General features: G+C 40.4%; 1 protein-coding gene across 1 annotated transcript; it reads left to right on the top strand.

Annotated features, from left to right (window-relative positions):
- The first annotated feature begins 3,606 nt into the window (after window positions 1-3,606).
- LOC147549059 (uncharacterized) lies at window positions 3,607-4,593 on the top strand. Its single transcript, XM_086668200.1, has one exon. The coding sequence runs from the start codon at window positions 3,607-3,609 to the stop codon at window positions 4,591-4,593; it is 987 nt and encodes a 328-aa protein (XP_086524326.1).
- The last annotated feature ends 8,906 nt before the right edge of the window (window positions 4,594-13,499 follow it).

Here is a 13,499-nt window from a genome sequence, read left to right as displayed (position 1 = left end):
CAACTAACCGAGAGGTTAACTCTACTTTGATTACTCTTGTTCCTAAGTCTTCCAATGCTTCTAAGGTTACTGAGTTTAGCCCTATTTCTTGCTGTAATGTCATTTATAAGTGCATTACTAAGATTCTCTCATTAAGAATGAAGAGTATTATTGATCAGCTTATTAGCCCTTACCAGTCTGCCTTCATTTCAGGCAGCGCCATTCAAGACAACATCCTTTTGGCTCATGAACTTACTAGGAATTACCATAGGTCTCAAGGGCCAGCTAAGTATGATGTTAAGATAGATTTACAGAAGGCCTATGACACTATTGAATGGAGTTTTCTCTTACTGATTATGAGGAAATTTGGGTTCTCTGAGAAGTTTGTGAATTAGCTCCAGGCTTGTATCTCTTCACCTAGGTTTTCTGTTATGGTTAATGGCAGCTCCTATGGATACTTTAAAGGTGGGAGGGGGATCAGACAAGGGTGCCCTATGTCTCCTTATTTCTTTGTGCTAGTCATGGAAGTGTTTAATGTGCTCATGGTCAATATGGTAGCTGCTGGGAGGTTCCACCTTCATCCTAAGTGCAAGGATCCCTTGATTACTCATTTGAGTTTTGCTGATGATCTCCTCGTTTTCATGAAGGGTGATGTTGGCTCAGCTCAGGCCTTATCTGAAGTCTTGGATGTGTTTTTTCTTTGTACTGGTTTCAAGGTAAGCAGGGCTAAAAGTTCTATTTTTGCTGCTGGTATGAGAGATGGTGTTTTGGAGGCAACTCAGGGGTGTCTTGGGTTTCAGAGTGCTTGTTTGCCTGTTAGACACTTAGGGGTCCCTCTTATCTCTTCTAGGTTGAGTTATATTGATTGTCAGCCCTTGATTGATAAGGTTCTTGGTAGAATTAGATCTTGGAAGATGAGGTTCTTGTCCTTTGCTGGTAGACTGACTTTGGTTAGAGCTGTTCTTAATGGCATGGTGCTGTTTTAGTTCAGTGTGTTTGTTCTTCCCAAGAGAGTGGTTCATGAATTGGATAGAAATTTCATGAAATTTCTTTGGGATGGTCCTGAGATGCAAGCTAAGGAGGCCTCTGTCAGTTAGAGTGTGGTTTGTCATCCCTTTAAGGAAGGAGGGTTGAACCTTAGGAATCTTGGTGTCCTGAATGATGCCTGCTCTCTTAGGCACATCTGGGATCTGTTTATTGACAAATCCACTCTTTGGGTTGCTTGGGTTAAGCCTTATTTGATCAAGGGTCAGTGTTTTTGGTTGATGGGTGTCCCTCATGAGGCTTCATGGAGTTGGAGGAAGATTTTCATAATAGGCAGCATGGGCTCCAGTTTTGTTTCTCTCTTGTTGGTAATGGGAAGTTCACCAGCTTTTGGAAGGATCCATGGCACCCTATGGGGATTTTGGCTCCTTTCTTTCCTAATCAGCTAAGGTATGACAGGCTGCACTTTGATGCTCTTATGAGTAATTGTCTGGTTGATGGTCAGTGGGTCATTTCTTCTCTTCAGGCTATTTACTTAGGTCCACTGATGGATGGGGTACATCAAGTGCATTGTGATGTTGAATTTGAAGATAAGAAAGTTTGGCTTGCTAATGATAGAGGAGTTTTTACTTTGAAAAGCACCTATGAAGCTATGAGGGGGTCCCTGCCTAAAGTTTTCTGGAGTTCCTTGGTTTGGTTCAGTCACAATATTCCAAGGCATAGCTTTGTCACTTGGGTGGCTTTGCATAGAGCACTTAAGACTAAGTTGAAACTTTACAAATGGGGTATGAATGTGCAGGTCACTTTTTTCTTTGTCATGAGGAGGAGGAGGATGATGTTCACCTTTTCTTTAAGTGCAGATTCTCCCTGGCTATTTGGAAGGCTTTGCTGCAGTTGCTGGTATTGAAACAGGTCCAATGTCACTCTTGGGATGCTATGATTGGATGGTGTCTTAGGCTGCTGTAGGGGACTGATAAAATAGGCATCCTTGGTAAGCTTGCTTTTAATGCTTTTATTTACCATGTGTGGTGTGAGAGGAACAGGAGAATCTTCTCAGGCATTAGTGAATCTCCTGAGAGTATTCTTATTAGAATTAAGGAAGAAGTCAGAATGAAAATGGTTAGGCTTTCTTGTAAGACTAAGAGCAGTCCTAGGCTTGCTAGCATTGAGAGAAACTGGAACTTGCAGTTAGTTGTGACCCCTCCTGTTGTCACTCCTTGTGTTTGGGTTGGTCCTTCCCCAGGTTATGTGTTGATAAATACTGATGGTGCTTACTCTGAAACACATGCTGGTTTTGGATGTGTGTTGAGAGATTTCTCAGGGTCTGTTATAGTGGCTGCTATGGGTGGTGCCCATCCTGTTAGTGTTGTCCATCATGAATTGCAGGCAATTGAAGCTAGGCTTAGTCTGGCTGCTTCTCATGGTTATGGTCGAGTTCTAGTTGCTACTGATTCTCAGTATGCCTGTGACCTGCTGGTTAAGTGTGGAGCTGAACCACCTTGGCAGTCCATTGCTTTATAGAGAAGGATCAAGACTATGATGGGGAGTTTTGATGAGTGCAGCCTGAAGCATGTTTTTAGGGAGGCTAACCAACTTTCTGATCTGTTATCTAAAGCTAGAACAAAGGTGGGTATGGATGTTTTGTTGGCAACCGACCTTAGTGAAGATATGCAGTTAGTGGCCCTTGATGACAAAGTGGGTACTGTCAGGCAAAGGCTGAAGTGCTAATGTGGGTGGTTTGAGTCTGTGTTTCTTCTTTGCATTATGGTTGTTATTTTTATGTGGGATTATATGTTTCTTCTTGGTTGTTTTTCTTGGGTACCCTTTGTGGGTTTGTATGCCATTCTGGCTGGTAGCTCTTTGTTTCTTTTCTAGCTTTCCTTTTGTAAAGGTTCTGGCTACCTAAAAGCCTGCTGATTGATGCAAAAAAAAAACTAACCGAGAGGCTACAACAACACGAAATGGCATGCAGGTGTTGATATTGGTCCTAGTAAGGCTGCTATCAGATGGGATATTGTTTGCTTGCCTAAGGCTGAGGGTGGTCTTGGTATTAGAAACCTAGAGGCCCTCAACCTAGCCTTTAACCTGAGACACATTTGGGATTTGGTTTCTAACAAGAATACTCTTTGGGTCAGATGGGTCAGGTTGAATCTCATCAAGAGTATGCAGTTTTGGCTCATGGAGGCTCCTCAAGACTGCTCCTGGTGCTGGAGAAAGATCCTAGGATGCAGGAAGGTTTCTCAAGGTATTCTTTGCCATCTTATTGGGGATGGTGCTGACACTCTTTTTTGGATAGACCCCTGGCATCCTAAGGGAGTGCTATATGAATGGTATTCAGATTCTTATAGGTACCATTCTGATTTACATCTTGAGATCAAGGTTGCTAATTTCATTAGAGAAGGTACTTGGTTTGTTCCTGATCACTTGAAATTTGAGCTTCCTGAGGTCTTTGCTGCCTTGAGTAATGTCTCTCTAGCTGTTGGGGAGGTGGATAAGTTGGTTTGGAAGGCCAACTCCAAAGGTGTGTACAACTTGAAGGATACTTATAATGTTGTTAGGCCTAGAGGGCAGACTGTTCCTTAGATGAATCTGGTTTGGTTTTCCAACTGTGTTCCTAAGCATTGTTTTATAACTTGGTTATTTATGCATAATGGGTTGAAGACCAGGGATAGGCTTAGGAATTGGGGTCTTCCTGTCCCTGCTGAATGTGGTATATGCTCCACAGGCCCTGAAACTCCAACCCACCTATTCTCTGGTTGTTCCTTCTTTCAGGGTGTCTGGAGTCAGCTATTGAACCTGCTGGGATTTTTTAGGCCTTGCTCCTTGTCTATTGAGGAAGAGGTTAGGTGGTGCTGTGATCATTTTAGAGTCTCATCAGTGAAGGCTAGAGTTGGTTGCTTGGTCTTTAATGCTTTCATATACCATATTTGGCTTGAAAGAAATGCAAGGGTTTTTCAGCTTAAGTTCAATACTATCTCAGGGATTGTCAACTTGATTGTGGATGAGGTCAAAATTAAAGTTTCATCTTGGAAGTGCAGGGTTGAATGGTCCATCCTTAATATGGAGTTTGTTGATAATTGGAATTTTGATTTGCAGCTCACCAGGCCTGCTGTTAAGGGCTATAGATGGTCCCCTCCCCTTCCTGGGTGTATCCTCATTAGCTCAGATGGCTCCTTGACCACTGAGTCAGCTGGCTATGGGGCTATTCTTAGGGACTCAGATGGGAATGATGTTGCCCTTGGTGCAGGGTCCTCTCCTATGAAGTCAGTGCTCTTTCATGAATTGCAAGGTGTCCATCTTGGGTTGCTTTTGGCCCTTAAGCATAACTGTTCCAGAATTGCTCTTGCTACAGACTCCATGGTTGTGTTTTCTCTGCTAGCAGATAAGCATAAGCTGCCTCCTCTGGATGTGTGGCATCTTTGGGTGCAAATCCAGCAGCTTTGGGGAGGGTTCCAGCAATGCAGTGTTCATCATGTTGTGAGAGAGCTTAATCAGGCTGTTGATCTCCTTTCTAAGCTCAGGCCTGCTGGTGTGGTTGAGTTTGAAGTGTCCTGCCTCCCTGAGGGCTTAAGCCAAATTCTTAAGGATGATAAAAATGGTAGAATTAGATTGAGAAAATGTTGGCTTTAATGCCTGATTTTTGTTGTTTTGTTTTTGCTTTGTTGCTTTTGTAGCTTGTTTTTCTCTGGGTCTGGGCCCTTCCCAGCTTATCAATGCAAAAAAAAAAAATTGCACCAGACTGTGACATAGTCTTTTTCGTATGAATTGTGAGTTTTGTCATCCAATATGTTTAATATGTCCTAAAACTCAATTACATGTGATTTTTTAGGCTTTTACCTCAATTTCGATCCCTCAGATTGGAAATGGAATGTCAGCACCAAGAAACTACACCAAAATGAATATGAAACTGCACCAAATTGCACTTAAAGATAAAAAGACAAAGAAAAAACAAGGAGAGAGAAGCTCTTGGGTGGCGCGATTTTCTAGGGTTTGGATAAAGTTTTCCGGTTAACTTGGAACGGTGGCTGCTGATCGGATTCTTTTAATTTTGTTTTTGTTTTCTAAGCCGATTGTCTCCTTCATGCCGGCAACTACTGTTTTGTAGGATGTTGGTGGATATGGAGATGAAAGCCCTTCTCCCTCCTCCTAGTGAGGGAAGCTCTGGTTCTATTCGAACTGAGCTACCTTCGAAACAAGAAGGTTTCTGTGAGAAGGGATCAGGTTTTTCTGGTCCGAGTGGTAGCAACTCTTCTCGCTCTAATTGGGCTTCTCTTTTTCAGAAGAATGAGCGAGTTGTTAGAGAGAAAATGGAGTTTGTACCAACTGAGATAGTGAATGATGAGAAAGTTCAGGTGATATCAACTGAGGATTTTACAGAGGATATTAGAGATTGTGAGAGTTGGTTGGTGGGTTTGTTTTTGGAAGAAGACTCGATTTTATACTGGTTCGTACTACTCTGAGAAGGTTATGGAGGCCGAAGGGAGAGATGCATATTACTACTCAAGGTGAGTCTGCATTCATTATTCGTTTTGATCTTGAAGAGGATAGGAATAGAGTTTTGGAAATGGAACCGATCTATATAGCTAATAGATTATTTGTGGTTCGTCCATGGAGGATGTTCATTGAAGAGGAAATTGAGGAGATCAAAACTCTTCCAGTTTGGGTATGTTTGCGTAACGTCCCTAGTTTCTTATGGAACAGTAGAGGCCTAGCACCAATAATCAGTAACATTGGTACTCCTATTATGTTGGATGGTCTAACAGAGAGTAAGTATCGAATGTCTTTTGCAAGGGTCTTAGTAGAGGTGGGAAAGAAGTGTTCATTCCCTCTGATTATTCCTTTGTTAGTGGATGGTGTGAGGAGGATAGAGGTTAAGGTGGAGTATCCTTGGAAGCCATTGAAGTGTTCGGGGTGTGGCTCATTTGGACACTCAGTTGGAAGATGCAGGTCTAGTGTTCGACAAAATGCCACAAAGAGTGGGAAGATGGATGAGAAGCAGCACGATGGTGTAGGATCAATTGGTAAGCCAGAGACCACCAAGGAACGGGTTCTTAGGACTAATCTGAATGTTAATAAAGGGGCTAATCCTGAAGCTGTGCATCCTAATATCCTGTATCCTTCTTCTTCTGCTCCTACTTGTGCTCAGGATGGTATTTCTTCTGAATTACTTCCTGCAAAAAGTTTGGTAGCTGCTCGAGCCCAGTCTCAGTCATCTAATATGACTGAATTGGCAAAGAGCAAGAAGGGATCTTTTGTGTCTTCAGGTCTTGGGTCTCTTGATGAGGTTATGGAGGATGATGTGGGCTGGTCTGTTATTACTAATGAGAGAACTAAGAAGTTTGGGAGTTCTATGGGGCTGGCTGCTGCAACTTCTTTTGAGGACAGTGTGTGTTTGAGAGTCACTCTAAAGAGGAGTTGTCTAGTAGTGCTATGAAGGTGGAGGCTAGGATGAAATATACTGAGGATACAATCACTGGAAAGGCTGTTAGGGATGAGGTGATGGCAGGAGATTGAGTGGATATGGATGGGGTGGCTACTAAGGTGGCTTTATTTTCTCAGAGAGGAGCTGGAAGGGGTTGTAAGGCAGGTTTGAGAGGGAAGGCCCCCTCTAGAGTGTTAAACTCATGAATATGGGTAGTTGGAATGTTAGGGGATTGAATAATCCCCCAAGAATAATAGATGTTAAGGATCTCATTAGTTCTAAGCAGTTAGGTTTGTTGGGCCTGGTTGAGACTAGAGTACAAGAGAGGAATAAAGTGAAGGTGTAGAGAAGTATCAATCCTTTTTGGTCTTTTTTAGATAACTATGAGAATGATGAGGGTGGGAGAAACTCTTAATTGAGATTATTTTTCCTATATGGCTAACTTTTAAGTCCTTTTTTAATGCAACACTAAAAAAAAACTCTAATAGAGCAACTTCTGAAAAAATTGGACAAACTCTAATAGAGCAACTTCTGAATGGAGAGTTTACTCTCAAAGAGACGTACGAAGCAATTCGACCCAGAGGAACTCGGTTGAGCTGGACTTCCTCAGTATGGTCACCGGGTGGTATACCCAAACATTGCTTCATCACGTGTCTTGCCTTTCGAAGACGCCTCAAAACCAGATCTCTTCTGGCTTGTTGGGGTATGGTTATAGACACTACATGTGTTTTCTGTAGGATAGATGAAGAAACGGATTTCCACCTATTCTTTGGTTGTTCGGCTACGAAGAATATATGGGAATCGCTATTACTCAAGATGGGATTTCAGAGGTTATGTGCTGTCGATTGGGAAGAGGAGTTACAGTGGTGTCTGAATCACTTTGGAGGGGGTTTTATTGCTGCCCGGGTAGGTCGTCTGCTTTTAAATGCCTATGTCTATCATATTTGGAAGGAGCAGAATAACAGGGTATTTAGAAGTAATGTCATGTCGCCGGGGCTGATTGTCCACACTATTTGTGATGAAGTGCGGATCAAGCTGAATACCGTTACCAAACGGTTTGAAGATACCGAGGAGAATCGGAGGACCATCGATCGCTGAAATCTTACTATCTCTCTGTAAAAGCCGGTCTATACTTCATGTAAATGGACTCGGCGGATGGCAGGGAGATATATGATTAATACCGATGGTGCTCTAAACGAGGTGGATGCGGGGTATGGAGCCATTATTCGAGATTCAGAGGGGATTGTTGTTAGAGCAGCCACTGGACAGGTTGATGGGCAGACTATCTTTATACATGAGCTGCAGGGTGTTGAGTTGGGGTTGGAGTTAGCACTTAGTGCTGGGCTGCAGGAAGTTGAACTTGGTCTTGATTCGATGAATATCAAGTTACTTCTTGCAAAACCACATCAGAAATTACCATGGAGGGCGAGGCGTTTATGGAAGAGAGTTCAGAGGCTACGGAGCCAATTTCGGAGTTTTCGGGTATTTCATGTCTATAGGGAAGCAAACCAAGCTGCTGATTACTTGTCAAAGATGAAGCTAGGACCGGGAGTAACTCACGTGAATATTAGTCAACTGCCGGCGGAGTTAGTCAATATTGTTAATGCGGATTCAAGAGGGACAGTGAAAATGAGGAAAGGGTGGGGCTAATGATATGATGTAATTTTGATTTCTTGCTGTATTTTTGACTTCTTATTTCTTTGTATTCGGTTCGGGCTTCTCCCGCTTATCATTATCAAAAAAAAATATTCCAATGGTTGCCACAAGAATGACCTCATAGCTCCTGGAGAAGTATTTACAATCAAAGCTTGTACGTTTTCATGTTATGAGGTAAAGTGTGAAAAACAAGGAAACCTTGGTTGTGGTTTGAGGGTTTGCTCAAATATGATTAGCAAGAACTAGTGTCCAGTCCTACCAGTGCAAAAGGGGTATGTAAATTGTATGTCGTTTATGTAGTTTATTTTGCTGGTTATTTATGATTTATATGTGCTACCTCGCAGACAGAGGCATTTACTTGTTTCAAAATTATGTTAGTAGATCGTGAAAACATAATCAATGATGGATAATTATGTTAGATGCTTTATTTTATTGCCTCACAGATAAGACTAAACTTAACATCTCAATATGTTTAATTGCATGTAACCATCAAATTTTTACATGTCCTTAAAGTCAAAGGTGTTCTTTTATATTTTAGACACTGTCAATGCAATCATATTTCAAATTGAGCTGAGTCTTACACAAATATATGCGATCATTTAAAGTATTATATATGCGATACATTAAGCTGAGTCTTACACAATATTTGACTTCGGTTCTTAGCTTTAATAAACAACAACTTTTATTATTATCGTCAAAGAAGTTTAAGGCACATTCTGAAGAATGCTTTATTGCATGTTTGGGTGTGATCCTTTATTTGCTCTTGTAAGAAATTTACTTCTAAGCGTTTTGGTGAGTCGTCCACAACTCCCTTATATCTTTTTCACATATGCATATTTACCTTCATTTTGGTAGAAAAGGCATGCTATTCATTTTTCTGTTCTTTGTTTAGGAGAGAGGTACTGTGGTCTTGTTGCTTTAGAACATGTTAGAACTTAGAAGTGGTCGCACGTGGCACGGTGATTTATGAGAATAGGTAGGTGGACTATGCTTTTTCTTTTTTCCTCCTTTGTTTGCACCTAAGGTGATGGTACATCTTCTTTACGTAGAGAAAATGTATGGTTCCTATATAATTAATATTGATTTTTCACTCAAAGTTATAGTGGGCCCAAGTTCTTATTAGTTAATGTGTGATTCCTCCTTTTGATAACTTGTCTTCTAGCCAATGAGTTCTGATTAGCTAATGAGTTCTCATTAGCTAGAAGACAAGTTTTTGCTTGTACTCACTTAAAATCTGCTATTGTACTCCCCTCTGCAATTGTAGCGTAACTGAACGAACATGTATATCATTTTCCACATAGTTTATTTTTTTTATTATAGTGTAATTTATAGTAACAAATTACTCAGCTGCAATAACTTTCTGTCAAAGAATCCGTCTCTTTACTTTTTTTAATTATTAAAGTATCTGCAGTTGTTGTGCCACCAATACTAGAAGCATGTAAGAGGATAAATTTCTGTACAAATTCTTTAGAAGCAAGTAGGAAGATCGCTTTTTCTGCAAATTCTTTGACTTATTCTACGCCTTCATCGATGAAGCTCTTGACGGTACAGATTTTAGTTTATACTATTGCTGATGAATGGGTCTGTTATTTAAAAAATAGTTCAACGACACATCCACTTTCTGTTAGAAATGTAAATGTAACCATGTTGTAAAAATCCGTGATCAACGACACATCCACTTTTCTGTAAATGACGGGATAATGTGGGTCTTGTTGTGAAATTAGGATTAAATTGCCTTTCTTTTTCCTGTTATATAGGTCGAATGAGATGGATATTGAAGTTAATACAGATGTCACCCTTCCTGCTCGGTGGTAAGTTGATTCCCCAAGTTTCATTTCGTTTCTTCTAATATAAGTTGATTCCCCAAGTTTCATTTCGTTTCTTCTAATATTCTAGTACAATATTGGTAATTAATGTGTTTCTCAGTACTTAATACCACCGGAAGTCTAATTATTTGAAGTGTATATGTGCTGCTTTTGAATACTACGAGTTGTGTAAACTTTTTTCGTGCCTTTCGAATATACACTTAGAAATATCATTCCTATTTTGAGTGTCTTCTTGGAATTTTATTCATTAGATAAGTATTACATTCTTGTTTCCCATACAAGGAATGCAAATTGTTGCAACTTACATACAGTTGTAGAAATCATCGACCATCTCTTGTTGAAGTTTTCTATCAAGGAATCTGTTACTTATCATGCTTATGGAGCTTAAGGCAAGAAATTGATGGAGCTTTCTTGAAGAATGTTTCTTGCATGCTTCTTTGTGAATCGTTTACTTGCTCTTGCATGTTTCTTTGTGAATCGTTTACTTGCTCTTGCATGGAATTTATGGAGCTTGTGTGATTTCTGCGATTCATCCACATAACTCCCTAATATATTTTTCACATATGGATATTTACCTCATTTGGGTAGAAAAGGCGTGCTAGTTATTTTTCTTTGCTTTGTTTCACAGAGAGATGTTGTGGTATTGCTGCTTCAGAACATGTGGCACAAAGGTTACTGAGAATTGGTATATCATTTTCCTTTGTTCCTCCGCAATTGCTGCTCAACTGGAGGAACAAGTAAATAATTTTTCACTTAGATTCTCTTTCTATCGTACTGTTTATAGTACCAAATTACTCAACTGTGATAACTTTCTGTCAAAGAAAGCGTCTCTATTCTAATTGTTTTTTGTAAAAGTATCTGCTATTTTTTGCCACCAAAACGGCTTTTTCTATCGTAAGTGGATCACTTATTTCACAAAGACGTTTGAAACACGCATGGAAATCGCTTTGTCTGCAAATTAACTAGACATATTGTAACTGTGATAGGAAAACTTCAAGGAGAGAGTGAGTTATAAACCAGAATGTGAGGTTTGTCTAAGTGAAGAGGATACGTTGATTCTTCAACGTTGGGTCCCTCTAAGACGGCAATCACACTGCTGAACTGGTAACTTACGAACTAGTTTTTCCTTTCAACCCATATTAACTGTTACAGTCTTATGAGGTTTACACTTTGCAGTTCGTTTTTCCTTTAAGCCCGAAGGGATTTGAATCTTGAAGCGTTCCTCAACCTAGCTTTTGTATTGAAAGTGGTGTACGGATTTTGGTCTCTTGTTGCATACTTGCATTACTACTTCTTTATATGTACTAGGGTATAGCCCGTGCCCGTAGGGCACGAAAATTTCTTTATTATGTTATACAAAATTATCGAATATATTGGTCTTATACACATATTGAAGTAATAAAAATATATTAAAAAGAATAACGGAGATTATATTTAATTGTTTGAAGGGAGAAAAGAGGAAAGATATAAGAATATCGGATTACAAAAGTTAGTTAGACATGGTGAAACACATAATAAACGAGAAGAAGATAAAGTAAGACAAAGTTAAGGTTGAAATCCCCCTTTTTTAGATGATGGCGCAAGGCTAGGATCGTCGGAAAATATGAATATGTATATGCTGCCGATCTCCCCTTAGCAGTGTCCTGATTTCCCCTTACAGTACAGATTAGGTGTCTCCTCAGTGAAAACCAGGGTTCCCCTTAGCAAACAGTACTTTCTTCTTCCTCCAAACTAAACCACCATGAAAGCTTCACTTAAGTTTTCTCTCTCTAGAAATATTAACCAAAAACACAACAGGATAACAAGGGAATCAAGGTAATGATCAAGGGAGCAAAACCCCTAAACTTTCTGGCCAAAATAATGGCCGGAATCACCACAACCAAGTCTGGCGAAGACAAGTGAAATCCGGCCAAGAAAAGCCCGGTTCCGAGCTGATGCTACTGCTGTGCTGTTCTCGGTTCCTTCCCGTGCCCTCTCTTAGCTGTAGACAAGCAACCGGAGCTGCTCCAATGGAAGTTCTCCTCAAACCCCGAGCTTGTGTCTTGCTGCTTCTATGTCTGAGATGATGTTCCTTGCTGATCCCCGTGCTGTTGCCTCCTTCGTCCCAAGTTGCTGTGTTCCTTTAGAAAAAAACGAGTTCTAGTTTGGGGAAACCGAGTTTTCCAAACCATAGACTCGAGTTGCTGCTGCCTTAGAGCTGCTGCTGTTCGTTGAAGACAACCCCTGCCGACCTAGACTTGGCCGGCCTTGAGTGTTGGCCGGCCAAGCTTTGGCCGGCAACCTCTATGCCTTTCTCCCTCTAACTCTTTTGCAAACCCTAGAACTCTAATAGAGAAGATGAAGTCCAATCAGATTTTCTTTTTCTTTTGTCTACTCAACTAAATGGAAACCCTTGACTTGACTTGGGCTACTTCATTTAACTTTGACTTGAACTTTTGAGGTGCTCATAACATGTCTCTTTGGTCTTCTTCCTTGGACCCTTGGGCTTTGGATTTTTAGTTCTATGTAGAAATCAAGGGGTACCTTCATAATTGTCTCTACTTCATCTAATTTTCAGAAAAGACAAAACTGTCATTCGACTTCTTTGTTCCATAGCTTTTCCGTCTAAACTCTGATTCAACTTCCGTTTTCGCCGTCAGACTCACCATTGACTCCACTTTCCATTTAACCTCTAATTTTAACCAAAATACCCCTGGTGCTCTTTCCTTCGGATCTCTTTCACATGAGATGAAAATGTGATAAATGCTCCGTTTTATTCCGAATCTAACATCAAACTCCAAATAAGCTCCCTAACAAGAAAAATACATAAATTATTAGAAATAAAACCCGAAATGAACTAACTCATCGAAGTTAAGTGATCCAAATGTGGCATTTTAACGCCACATCAAACATCCCCAAACTTAGAATTTGCTAGTCCTTGGGCAAACAAACAAAACAAAACAATAAAGTAAAACCTAACTCACTATCGGAGGAATCCCGGTTGCATTTAGCTTATGCAACAAGCCGTTAAACCCCTAGGTTACCCCTAGTGGACGAGTGGCGTCTCGTGAGGTTTTCCAGTGAATATACCCACAAAAATCAAGATTCCAAAGACATAAAGGAGTTCAACATCGATGTAAATAAGATAATGACAACAAATGACACACTCAAGCATGCTAAACAAGCGAATCAAAATCGACAAACGCATATAAATGCTAAAAGTCTCCTCACTAATAGTCTCATCTTAAAATGTAAGTGTCCAATCATAATGAGCATCATCTAAGTCCAAAGTTACAAAACCTCGATTCCTATCGTAGTACATTTCGCCTCGACTGTAGCTTCACGGTCACACTCTCTGAAACATGAAATCACTCCAAAATAGATAATAAATGGTTCATTCTAATGTGTGAGCATGGAATAAAGTTAAACTCAACACATACAAAACAAATGAGGATAACAAGTTTTAGAACAAAATCTCTAAAGAATGGAAATAACCACTAAAATGGAATGGGGAAGCTCACTCACCCTTCCATTTTAGTGGACTGTTGTGAGAGCAACCACAGGTCAGGTTGATGGACATACTATCTTCATACACGAGCTCAGGGTGTTGAGTTGGGATTGGAGTTAGCACTTAGCGCCGGATTGCAGGAAGT

Source organism: Eschscholzia californica, unplaced genomic scaffold (assembly GCF_041429995.1).
Source record: "Eschscholzia californica isolate CP2 unplaced genomic scaffold, dmEscCali1.0.p SCAF_3, whole genome shotgun sequence".
Taxonomy (NCBI): Eukaryota; Viridiplantae; Streptophyta; class Magnoliopsida; order Ranunculales; family Papaveraceae; genus Eschscholzia; species Eschscholzia californica.
The sequence above is the reverse complement of the archived record's forward strand: the minus strand, read 5'-3'. Positions and strand labels throughout refer to the sequence as shown.